Source organism: Carassius auratus, chromosome 50 (genome assembly GCF_003368295.1).
Source record: "Carassius auratus strain Wakin chromosome 50, ASM336829v1, whole genome shotgun sequence".
Taxonomy (NCBI): Eukaryota; Metazoa; Chordata; class Actinopteri; order Cypriniformes; family Cyprinidae; genus Carassius; species Carassius auratus.
In genome coordinates this window covers 10,327,744-10,341,219 of record NC_039292.1, presented here as the reverse complement: position 1 = coordinate 10,341,219, position 13,476 = coordinate 10,327,744, and the positions used below count along the sequence as shown (strand labels likewise).

At 34.9% G+C, this 13,476-nt stretch overlaps 1 protein-coding gene across 5 annotated transcripts in view; it reads right to left on the bottom strand.

Moving 5' to 3' along the window:
* The window catches only part of LOC113066965 (receptor-type tyrosine-protein phosphatase zeta-like), a 46,863-nt gene that overhangs the window by 20,125 nt on the left and 13,262 nt on the right, over positions 1–13,476 (bottom strand). For all 5 annotated transcript variants that reach the window (XM_026239110.1, XM_026239111.1, XM_026239112.1 and 2 more), the window contains exons 3-9: positions 10,458–10,529; positions 7,057–7,236; positions 6,805–6,956; positions 6,369–6,464; positions 3,931–3,997; positions 3,378–3,535; positions 981–1,131 (exon numbers count right to left, since the gene is read on the bottom strand). In XM_026239110.1, the coding sequence (XP_026094895.1) occupies positions 981–1,131; positions 3,378–3,535; positions 3,931–3,997; positions 6,369–6,464; positions 6,805–6,956; positions 7,057–7,236; positions 10,458–10,529 (876 nt within the window). The remainder of the gene's footprint in view (positions 1–980; positions 1,132–3,377; positions 3,536–3,930; positions 3,998–6,368; positions 6,465–6,804; positions 6,957–7,056; positions 7,237–10,457; positions 10,530–13,476) is intronic.

Sequence of the window (13,476 nt, the reverse complement as noted above, 5' to 3'; positions counted from 1 at the left end):
TGCTGCATTAAGGTTGTAAATGACATTCCCCAGGCTCTGATTTAAGCTTAGACACAGGTTGGAGCATATCTGTGTTCGAAAGGACACAAGTGGGGCATTTTCCATTGCCGATGGCCCATGTAAAAACAACTCCCACATGCCAACCGTGCCAGTTCACCCTGTAGCAGAGGAAACTGAAATGGGGGCATCGATGTTCCACCAACGATCTGCTAAAGTGGAATATATGACAACAGAGCAAACCATTTTGAATCTGTAAGTGGTTCTTTCAGATGAAGAGGTCAGAATGAGTTATTGATTTGTGAAGCATGAACTCTGTAATCACATTACACATCATTTCTGTAATCACATTACAGTCCCATGCACCAATATTTTTAAAGAGGCACGATGACTAATATTATTGTCAAATATATATATATATATATATATATATATATATATATATATATATATATATATATATATATATATATATATAGTTTTTTAATGTAGAATATTAATTTGGAATAATTTAGACACTTCATTTTTTAACTTGTGCAGCTTAAATAATAATTAATGTTAATTTAGAAATTAAGTTGCCTCCAAAAAATCTTGTGGGTGACAATTTAATACATTTATCACTAAAAAAAGCAATGATTAATTAAGTAGCCTTTTGTTGGGTTTTTAAAATCTTTATGTTATAATTTATATACAGTAGAACTTCCGGGAAATGAGTGGGAATCATCCATAAAGGGTCATGAAAGCATTGCGTATGGTGAAAAATGGGCCAAATGTCTGTCTATATTTATAAATAGAAAGTAGGAAAATGTCTGGAGGGCTTTGTCATAAAAATTAAAAAACCTTATTTAATTGCGAAGCAGTTGTTTGGGATTAGAATCATGTTCGAGGCTAATTGGATCCATGACCCTCAAACTGCCTGACTGCTTTAAGACCTAAAGAATGAATGTTTCCAGACACATGCTACCTTAGTTTGAAGTACGTACTAGGAGTGCGGACCTCCTCGACGCCAGTGTAGGATGAGAAGACTTGTCCCATAAATTGTTCCTGCTGCTCTCTGTAGTTATTCTGCAGGTAGTCCATTAACATGACATATCCAGCCTGCTGCATGGTCATCACCTCACAGAACATCTCCAGCTGTGGACACATATGGCCATGCAGATTAGACCAACAAAACCGAAAGCAACTGTTCCTGTGTTTTAAAAGCAGCTAGCATTATTATCATATAAAATAAATACTCCACATAATATCTTCTTCAGTCTGACTTTTAAGTAGGCTATACCACACACATACAAGTGTAGTTGGTCTGAATGTCCACCATGTTGATATTCAGACCAAGAGTATGATTGCAACTGTGATATTGCTTCTATATAACAGTTTAACAAACAAGAAATTCCACTGTTTTCTGTGTAGACTTGCACTAGACATGTGTTTGACCTTTCGCACACGCTGTTCTTAAAAATTTAAACTTTTTTTTTTTAAACGGGTAACACACTTTTGTGATTCTGAATGAAATTGTTTTTGAACTAATTGGTTAAGTGAATGTTTTAATGACACACTCATAAAGAGACAGACTTGTCCATTGCTGAATGAATCAATGTTACTGAACAAATTGGTTGAGTGAATGATTCAGTGACTCACTCATAAAGAGAGAGTTGTTCATTCCTGAATAAATCCAATTTGCATACCCTCCACCCTAAATAATGTTCAAGGTTACTAATCTTGAATACCATTTAGGCTGGTTGGTATGCAAATTGTGATGCAGGTGTTTTTTTAACAAATATCGGTTGAGTTAATTATTCAATGATTCTCTCATAAGTATATACTTTTCTGTTCCTGAATAAATCTGTGTTTTTGAACAAAGTGTGGATGATTCAGTTTGCATACTATACAATTCAAGAATAATATTCTCAAATACAATTTAGGACAGTATTAAGACAGTATGCAAAAACAAAAAATGCCCAGATGATTTTTAATGGACTGATTAGGGATTGATTCAGTGACTCACTCATAAAGACAGTCACTTCGCACCACATACCGGCATATTGATGTAACCTGGAGAAAGACTCACTTAAAATCCCTGCTACTAATAGACAGACTAATAATATAGTTATAATCAATTTAATATAATTTAATAGTATAAACTATATTTACATAGGCAAAGATGATGCAGCTTACAGGTGATGATAAACTGCCATGATACTACAAGGATTAAACCTAGCTTCCTAAAACATATCTTTTTAATCTCTGTATAACCACAAAAACTACACACCATACAAACACAGTGTAGCCCAGCGGCGAGAAGTCCACTATTGTGTTCAGACATCAAAGCTGCTCTTTAATGCGAGTCAATGTCATTCCCACTGTGACGTCAACAGGTGTGGGTTTGTTACCCTGCGGTCAAACTCCTGCTTTCACCATGTGCTTCAACTGTAACTTGTATTGACTTGCAAGTCACTCGAGGGCAACAGTCCCAGAATGAATGACACAACACAAAAGCCGTGTTTAAGCTTTTACAGTCTTTTGTGATGTGTAACTCTACGCTTGCTCCCTCTAATTCCATTTAATGACAGCTTGCTTTTAAATGTGTTGCATCCAATATTACAATCATTCCTCGTTTGGAGGGAGTCTGCTTCCTTTTTGTGTGAACCTTACCATTTATTATTTTTCCAACTTATCATTGGACATAACTTAACAGATTTCTAAGAAATCAAATGTCAAATCAATGTAAAAACATACACAGAAAACTAAAATGATCTATCGTCAACTTGCGATTTATATTTGTATGATCATTTTTGGGCATATCTGCCATTTCTAGCTATTTGTGTGTGTCACAGAGTCAGTGCATCACAGCAGATGCCAAATGACAAATAGATATGAGTCCAGATGGCCTCAGGGGTTTTTTTAGGAAGGAAAACAGCAGAATTCCTTTTGGCGGTGAAATTCCAGTGTGAGGTTTTGAATTATTAATTTACCGTGTACCAGACAAAACAAGGTAATTTTCATCATTTATGGATGAAGTGTGTTTGCTAATATTAAGCAATTGTTATCAGCAGTGTTTTATTTTTTTAGCTCATCTTTCAATCTGTCAGCACATGGAGCTGGAAATTGGAAATCAAATGGAAAGTTTAATTTAATGTGCTTGCAACTCTTTTCCAAGCAGTTGTAATACAACTGAAAAACCAAAATAAAAGATGCTTCAAGATGCCTTCAGAAGACCTGTAATACAGTGCATGAACCACTTTAATGATGCTTTTGTCCATTAAATAATGACAGATTGTTCATTTTGGGGTGAAAAGTCCCTCTAAATCTGTATATAGCACATGCAATTCCAGAAATATATGCTAGCAGGTCACTGCTCTAAAAGTGTCCATTATACTGACCTGAACCTCTGAGATGGTCACTGTGTTTTTAAAGACGATCCATTCCACAGTCTCAGAGCAGGGAGGGGTGGTCAGAGAGCCGTTATAGATGAAGTACTTCTCTGTGGATTTGGGCAGGAGACCTTGCAGAGTGAAGGGAGAGACAGGGCCGCTCTTTCCTGACCAGAGAATACAGGAATAGTTCAAATGAAAATCAAAACTGTTCATGTTGTTCCAAACCTGTATGACTTTCTATCTTCCGTAGAGAAAGGAATTTTAGTCAGCTCATCAAAGAAAGCTACCTTATGCCTTCAGAAGGACACAAATACAGACATAAGAAAGTGTATAAGTGTATAGGAATATAGAGCATAAATCGTATAGACAACTTTTTCCCATTTGTTATAATTTTAATGTAAAGTGATAAACATCGTCAGAATTAGGTGAACTGTCACTTTAAGGGTCTTTGGACATGAAAGCTTAAAGGGGCCTCATCGGAAACAGGATTTTCATATAATATTTAGCAAATGTGTAGAATGTGACACTTTTAAATGTACTGTATGAAGACCACACATACCATAACGGCTGACACTGTTGACTGCGTCAATGATGGCCGTGTAGTTTTCATTATCCTCAGTACTTATCTTCAGATAGAACCATAAAAAAAATGTCAATAAAAATGGATTTCAAAATATGACATATTAATACAAGCCACACTCTCAAAACATGCAGTTATTGCACATGAAGTATACAAGAGAATTCTCAGGGAAAAGCCGACATATTACAAAGATATAGCAACACATGGTTATGTCCTGTCAGTCTTCAGCATCAAAACGTCCGTGTGAAGATGAGGATTTCTGAAAATGCTCTGTACCTCAGGCTAAATGCTGGGTGTGGGAGTGGGGAGGTTTTGATGTCTGTCTAAGTTCATTCATTTGATGGAGTGAGGACATTCAATAAAGCAAGTTGTGAAGAAACAGCAACACCAATATATATATATATATATATTATTTATTTTTTTTCATTACTGATTCCAAATTACATGAGGAAAATTGCAGTTATTAACGTAATCCATTACATTACACATTTTAGGTAATATAATCTGTTTAATTTTTGATCACTTCTGACCAAACTCATTTATCACACTGATTTGAATAGAATAATCTTGTACCATATTGATATAAAAATACAAAGATAACGAAAATATATTCCATTCTTTGTTATTAACATCATAAAGTGAATTATTCATTACATCAAGGTTTCCCAAACTGGGCTTCATAAAGGAACTGCCAACGCTATCTCATGACCAATTCATACGTAAGTTACGAGGTGCCCAATTCGTACAATTCGTACGACCTCACTTGTACAATTTTGGATGATTAGTCTAGAACCCAGTGACGGGTAGGTTTAGAGGCGGGGTTAGGTGTAGGTAATTCGTACAAATTCATACGAATTAGCCTCCTCTTAAAAATGTATGAATTGCCGTGTGGAACATAAAATGACATTGAAATAAACTTTCACTTTATAAAACAATTTTCAGATAAATGTCTATATCCCATTAAATGCTAATGCAATGTAGTGTTCCAATGAAAATGAAATAAAGACAACAATCATAATAAAATGCTTACCAAAAATATATGTATCTTTTATTAGTTTTTCTATAACAAACTATAACATATTTTCTATAAAAATGTTAATGTCCTGGCAGTGACAAATAGCTTGTTTTATATTTAATTTAATTGCATTAATGTTAGGCTATAAGTTAAGATTTACAAAAAATATTTTAACTGCTACTATATAAAAGGAATACTGCTGTAAAAAAAAAAGCCCCTTAGTGTTTGCAAACCAAATGTTATTACACTTTTGTTCATATAGCAGTACTTTTAAATGAAACAAGCACAATACACTACTTTAGAATTAGGGGTGTAACGATACGCGTATTCGTATTGAACCGTTCGGTACGACGCTTTCGGTTCGGTACGCGGTACGCATTATGTATACCGAACGGTTCGTTGGAGTATTTAATTATATTTGAAAAAAAAAAAAAAAGAGAGAGAGAAATATAATGATATGCGTTCAACAAGGTAGCCCAATAACCCAAACAACGTAACAGGCAACGCCCCTGACACTCCCGAAGAAGAAAAAAACACCATCTTATATGTTTATGTTAGGCTACTCAGCAGGCGCTCGCTCACTCAGTACGCGCTGAAGGCTCGTTGCAAAATAGCCAATGCGTTTAACAGACTAGAAATGAGAAGATCGTCCAATAACCAACAGGTCTGGTGTTTGGGTGCACTTTGGATTCCCTTTAAGCTATAATGGTGATGGCAAGAGAGTGGTGGATAAAAAAACAACGGTATGTCGCATCTGCAACATGACAGGGTACACTTATATTTCTGGTCTGTTAAATGCATTAGACATTTTGCAACGAGCCTTCAGCGCGTGCTGAGTGAGCGAGCGCCTTAGGGGCCGTTCACATATCGTGCCTAAAAACGCATGGAAAACGCTAAGCGCGTCTTTCTCCTCCTTTCCAAAGCGCTCGGGCAGAAGCGCTCATGAGGCGTCTGTCTTTGCTAAGCAACAATGACGTGCTCTCTCCATGAGACGCGGAAATTTCAGCGAAGGATAAATGGATTTGCAGCTCTAAAAATCGCTTGCAGTAGCTCTGCTACTAAATTTATTTCAAAATTGCAATCCATATACAACTATGATCAGCTGATCCTTCATCTTGGCTGAGCTCTCAACGTTGTTACGGGAAAGGATGAAGCTGATTGGTTGGTTCTTGTCACATGACCCGCGGTGCGCTTGCGGCATTCTGAAAAGTTGAGATGTTTTTACATTTTGCTGTATCTAAAACGTATCGAACCGAACCGAACCGAACCGTGACATCAGTGTACTGTATCGAACCGAACCGTGAATTTTGTGAACCGTTACACCCCTATTTAGAATGCATTATTAGTTTTGTGCATTACAATGCGATTAATTGCGATATATATATAAAGCTGCCACAGTTACCTCAAACAGCACGGCCAATGCTGTGATCTTTCCTGCTTCTCTGAGGGCCTCATCAAGGCCACTGAAAGCATCTGCCTCATAACAGTATATCTGCATCTGCACCAGAAACAAATAATATCTAATCATCTGTATACAGTCACACTTCCAGTGCAGTCGGAAAATTGGAAAATAAGCCCCCACTTCATGATGAAGAAAATGACCAGCTGACTGTACATTATCCTGTTTATTATGCAGTGATTTAATGAATAATCAAAATCAAAATAACAATAAAACAAATGAAATAAATATATTAAATAAAGAAATAACATACTTAATTTAATAATTATATAAAAAGAAACATACTAGAGAATAAATAAATTAGAAATAAATACATAAAATTGTCAAATGAATATAAAGAAATATTTTTGAATTGACGTTATATTATTATGTGAAATACCTCCAGGGGGAATTTTTCATCATTGAGGCCATGCTCCGACCCATCAGAGGAGGCATTGCACAGGCCCCAGTGGAAAGTGATGCGTCCCACCTTAAACTTGGACCTGAGTCCCCCTCCACTCACGAAAAAATCTCCTCCCACATCAATGGCCACTGGGGACAACACATTACAGTCTGAATTTTCTAATTTTTTTAGCTCTGAAACAATGCACATCTTCCAAATGGTTAATATTAAAAATCGAGTTGTTCTCACCCGTTTTCCCATCATTCTTTACTGTAGTGGAGTCTGATGTCTTTTCAGCCCATCCCTCTAATCTCAGCTTCTGGAACTGAATCTTGACCTGCGCCAGGCTCTCCTCAATGTTTATTGGTGATTGTTTGGCATTGTTGCAAGACGGATATTTCTTAGCCCAGTTATTTTGGTTTAGAGTTCCTGTGGGAAATGGAGTTTAATTGGATAGATAAATTAACCTCTCAAAATCATTCATAAATGTCAGAGGATGATCTCCTGTGCTTCAGTACAAATTCACAGACACACAGGTGCATCATTAGATACGTAGTGGCTTTCTTGGGGGTTAATCAGAGTCCTCTCTCTGAAGGTCCCTACAGCACAAAAACAAAGCCCATGAACCAGGTCACCAGCAGTTCTAGGTCACTTCAATTAGCATATCAATAGCTGCATTACACCCCCAGCTAAGTCATAAACACTGGTGTACAGTAGAGTACAGTACAGTTGAGCCAAATAGAGTAGAATATACACAATGCATGAGTGAAGAGATAAAAGCTTTTGTTAGGCACAAACAAAGTGAAGTTTTAAAGTCTTAAATGGCTTATTGGTTAGTTTAAGCATTTAAAACAATTTTCTTCTTCTTCTTCTTCTTCTTCTTCTTCTTCTTCTTCTTATTATTATTATTATTATTATTATTATTTTTATTATTATTATTACAAATTAATTGAAACATTTTCTCTAAATATATACTATTTATTTTAATAGCCTAGATGTAAATTGGTTACAGTTGATTCACATTTAAACTGTTGCATGGGAAATAAATAAATAAATAATATTCTCTAAGAAAGTAAAAAAAAAAAAAAAAAAAAATATATATATATATATATATATATATATATATATATATATATATATATATATATATATATATATATATATATATATATATATATATAAATCACAATTTTCCATCAAGTAATAATAGCCTAAATGTAGACTGTTTATGGTTGATTTACAGTTCAAATGATTTGCAACAAGGAAAGTAAAAAAAATCAATCAATCAATCGTTCTGTTTGGCAAATCTTTTTTTTTTTGTTATATTTTAGCCTGAATTTCCAGATTTCCAGAATCTAGAAAATCTTCAGTATCAAACCTCTAGTGAACATTTCCTTTTAAACCTTATAATAGCACATACATTTTTTTTTATATCAGTTTGTGACTATTATTGTATTAAATTAGGGCTGGGCAAAAAATAAGTTTTTCGATTTATCATTTATTTAAAGCTGCAGTAGGTAACTTTTGTAAAAATATATTTTTTAAACATTTTTTTAAACCTGTCATTATGTCCTGACAGTAGAATATGAGACAGATAATCTGTGAAAAAATCAAGCTCCTCTGGCTCCTCCCAGTGCTCCTATTGCCATTTGCAGAAAGTCATCTGCTCCCGGTAAGAAACAACCAATCAGAGCTGCGGTCCATAACTTTGTTTGTGTTCAAAATGTAGAAAAATGAACATAATAAGAGAGTACACCATGAATCCATTTTCCAAACCGTGTTTTTAGCTTGTCCTGAATCACTAGGGTGCACCTATAATAAGAGTTTATATTCTGACTATTTTAGATTGCTTCGGGGGTACCGCGGCGGAGTAACCCAGTACCTTTGTGATTCTTCATAGACATAAACAGAGAGAAGTAGTTCCCGCTACAATGTTCTTCCGCAAGACGCAAGCAGTTCTGTTTATTAACCGCTAGAGCATCAACAGTTCCCTACTGCAGCTTTAAATGACATCGATTCGATATCAATTGTCAAAAGCCGTGAATCGATCTTTTCATCTGAATCGATACCCAGTCCTATATTCAATTATATAATAATAGACTTTATGAAGGTAAAACAGTAGCAAAATATGGATGTGAGAACTGTTTAATATAATGAGTTTTGCTATATGAGCAACAATAGCTATTAAATATTGCTATTTAATATATGAGTTTCGCTACAGGAATATCGCGAAATCTGGGGGTCAGATGGGGGGATCCCACAATGATTAAAGCCTGGTGGTTTGGGCCAGAGGTTTAGAAACAACATTCATGTGAGGCCCTATTTCAACGATCTAAGCACAGTCTAAAGTCTAAAGTCTAAAGTGCACGGCGCAGGTGCACTCAGGGCATGTCCAAATCCACTTTTGCTAGTTTAATGATGGGACGGTCTAAATGGGTTGTCCCTATTCTCTTAATGAATAATGGGTGTTTTTTGGGCGTAACATGCAATAAACCAATCCCAATTCCTTTAAAAGCCAGTTGCCCTAGCCCCATGGTGGGTTCGGTTTTTACCTGGTGGAATGTCATTTTTAATTTTTAAAAAATGTTTGTGTGCTGCTGTGCGTCCCAAAACTATAGCACAAAAATTCATTAAATAAAAATTAAATAATGAAACATTCCATTAATTAATTTTTGTGCTATAGTTTTGGGAATGTTATTAAAAACCAACATTCTATTACCGTTACTGGAAGTATGTTTGTTCAGAACTTTGAGAGAACCTAACCAGAACGTAGCCAAAGTTCTGAGAGCATTCTCTATTAGCTGGGCTTTTGATGTGCTGTAACGATATAGGCTACTTTAATGCAAAAGTGCATGAAATTCATCCTCAGTGCATGAAAACTAAAATTCCAAACTGCTACATGCTGATCGTGTACAAATGGTAATTGTATTGACATCACAACCTTCAACACACTAAACTACAACTCTCCAGATTTACAGAGACTTACCCTGTGTGTTCACTCATTTCAAAGGCAATCACAACGGGTCATTTGCATAAAGTCTTAAAAGTGTGTCATCAAGAACGGCCCAAACAGAATCAGAGAAAGTCCCGGAAATTATGTAAAACTAAATTACTACAACAAAAAGTGAACAATATGCCCCATAAAGAGTCTAAAAATTTATAAATCGTCTCTAAATTTATAATTTCAAACACTATATTATAAAGACACTTAAACTGTCACATTTCTATTCCAATTAATTCAGGCTTTCCATGGAAATACTGGGATTAGTCAGCTTCAGCAGAGATGAACAACACAACGGAGCATCAAACTTGGAGTTATAGTGCATGAAAGCCCAAACTCACCCTCTAAACTTTGAAATGCACTGTCTGGGCGAGATCAGACCGGCTTGTAATTTAGGCCACATTAACCCTGAAAGCCCAGTTAGATACGGATGAGCTTAATCTGTGGAATTAAAACCTGCATGCTTAGACAAAGTTAAAAAACCTAAACCTGAGCTGGCATGGGGGAAGGATGCCACCAGTGCTTCAGTTCAAAATGTGCATCTTTAGAAATTCTGGCAGGCCCTTTACACAAACTGAAGTCTAATCACTATGATCACTATACAGAGATGATAAACACAATGTAAGTACAGTTCGAATTCAATACTCACCCGCATACGACCACTCTATGTTCTCTGAGAGTTTTTTCTGTGATCTGAATCCATATGCTTCTGATACATCCGCTGGAAAAGAAAAACAATATCAGTTTATTCCATCAAAATTAATAAATATGTTTGCTCAATAAAAATGTTTAACGGGATACAAATCTTTAGATTTAAAATGTGGCAATATGTTTTTTTTTTTTTTTTAATTGGCTTACAAATATTAGTTAAAATCTCTTAAAAACAGCAATAAAGCAGGATGGTTGTTTCAAAAAGAGAGGTCAATCTTTAAACTTCCTCTTGCAGCAGTTAATTCATGGTTAATGGTTTGATACTGCAGTTAGGTTGTAATCCACCACACAAATCTATTAGGAGAGTGACAGTGCCAAAATCAAATGGCATAATTATTTTATTAAAGTAAGTATGCATCATATTGTAAAAACAATATGTGAATAATAGAGAATGTGAGTTCAGGAGGAGATGCGCGGAAAGGCAACCTCTATTGTTCTCTTTGTTCAGTCTTTTGCATGGTGGTTTCATTCACTTGACTTAAAAAAAAAAGTCTCTTAATTGTCAGAAGGTCATCACCAAGGACTTTAAGGTCATGCAGTTCTTCCTCATAATCATCCCACTCTTTCAAAACATTGGGTTCCTGCTGATCAGCAAGCTTTGGTCATTTTATATATAAAAGAGAAGCAAAATTTTCATTATTCACCTTGTGACTCTCTTATTATGTAAAACAAAAATAGTTATTATTATTCCATTTGTGTTCCTTAAAAGTCAAATGGGCCTGGAACATAAATTAACTTTTTGAATATACTTTGTATTCGCTTAATCCTCCTAAACTGACTTCTAGTAAATAAACAGAGAAACCGATGCAGTGGGAGAGGCTTTCCGCCAGTGCTGTAATTAGCACATAATTAGCATGCATGCCTATTGCATGTGGGTCGGACCTCTGATCCATAACTGTCCATAACTCGATCTGTGCCAGCCTCATCACTGCAGACTGACCAACAAAAACAGAACAAAATTGACATATAGGACGTCATAGGAAAGCAGTGAATTAAAACATATACAGAGACTTTGTCTTTTTCTGACAGAGCTGGTTTACTCTAAAATGTGCATCCAATTACCTTGATCAGCCTGAAAAAAGTAATATTTCTGAGTGATTTAAGTTAATAAAGAAATATTGATGAGCATTGTATATGGTCATTCTAAAAATATGGTGACAAACATGTCCATTGATTTTTCAGTTCATATAAACTTCATATAAAAGGCATAATTGTAAATATGAAATGGTGTAGACTTAATATTATTATATCATATTTGTAGTTTTTTAAATTTGTAAAATGTGCTGAAAAAGTTCTGTTATTTGCATATTTTTTATTTTTCATAATTTATTGCTTTTAGACTGATCACTGTTTTGACATTATATTAAAAACATCTTAGAAAATAATTTTCATGAGAATTTGTCCCTGTTGTAAAATAAAATAAAATAAAATATTGTTTAAATTTGTTTAAAAAAATGTAAATAAAATTGTTTTATTAAGTATATTATAATTTTATTTTATTTTAGATAATTTTATTTAGTTTAAAGAGATTTTTCATTTAAAACAAAAAAAAATGAAATTAATAAAATGAAATGAAATTAAATTAAATTAAGCTATTTTTAATGATTATTAATAATGTCAAGATGTTAATTAATACTTCTCATCAGTTTTTATGGGAGAAAAAAAAACCTTTCTTGAGAATGACCTTGGGTGTCCGATTTGAATAACGGTCTATTGCCAAACTCAACCATGTTAATTCTTTTAAAAGAAGAAAGAAACCTCCCTAAAGAGAGCCCTGTTCCTTGGGAGAAAGGCCATAATACAAACAACAATGGCTTTGACATGAAACACCTTTACACCTTTAGCTAGGATACCCTACACTGAATGGGTTTGCTGAGGGAAACTGCCTGCCTATCCACTAGCAGCAGAAGTAAAGTCTTGGCTCATCTTTCTATTAGCTTTTGTCTGTCTGTCTACACATTGGTTTTGGTCTTTTCAAGACTGTCTGTGCACCTGTTATGCCATACAAACGTCTACACACTTTCACAGTGTATCAGAGCGTCACGTCTAGTCATATATGCTAATTATAGCTCACTGAGGGTAGCTTTTCTGAGCCAATTTAGCACGTTTGGGAGTATTGACAACATCGAAGTGTATTTTGTTTCTTTATGACTAGACGTGACGCTAGATTACCCTAACAAAAATGACCATGGCAACCACAATTTTTGCCAAAATACAGTTGTTGTTGTGTAACTATTTCTTCCATTGTGAAAAAAATATATATCTATTTTGGCATACTTTTAAAAAGAACACTTATCACTGAAATGATTTAGTCAATGGGAACTAATGAAAAATATTTTCGAGCACATAAATGCATCTAATTTGTGATTAACTGAAGATGTATTATTAAAAAAATGGTGAATGTACCTTCAGTTAGCAATCTTGTTAGCATATAGTGCTAACTAATTTTGAAAAGGACTGAATGGAATAGCTATTAGCAGACTGCTCTTACTATTTCTGCCAGCTCAACCCTTATGATAATTAACCATTTTTTATTATAGTAAAAGTAAACCATGTTGTTGTTGTTTGTTTGTTTTTTGTTTTGTTTTTTTTTTTGGGGGGGGGGCTGTATTCATTAACATTTGTACTTCCACAGTTTGATTACAAATACCATGATTAAAATGATGTGAACGAGTCAGTCTATTGTTCGTTATCTGGCTCGGCTCGGTGTTCATCACAGCAGTTCAGTCAGTGTAGTGTTTGAGTGCATGCATTACTCCGGGATATTGGTTTGTTTGAACTCAGAGGGAGTGTCAGCCACATTAAAAAAGTTAACAGCTTAAGTCATTTGTGGATTGATGCATATTAGAGATGCGAACCGTTTAAAACGATTCAGTTTGATTTGGTGAACTGAATGATTCGTTCGCGAACCGGAAATCCAGCTGCTTTGATTTGAACTCTCTCTCACACAGACACAG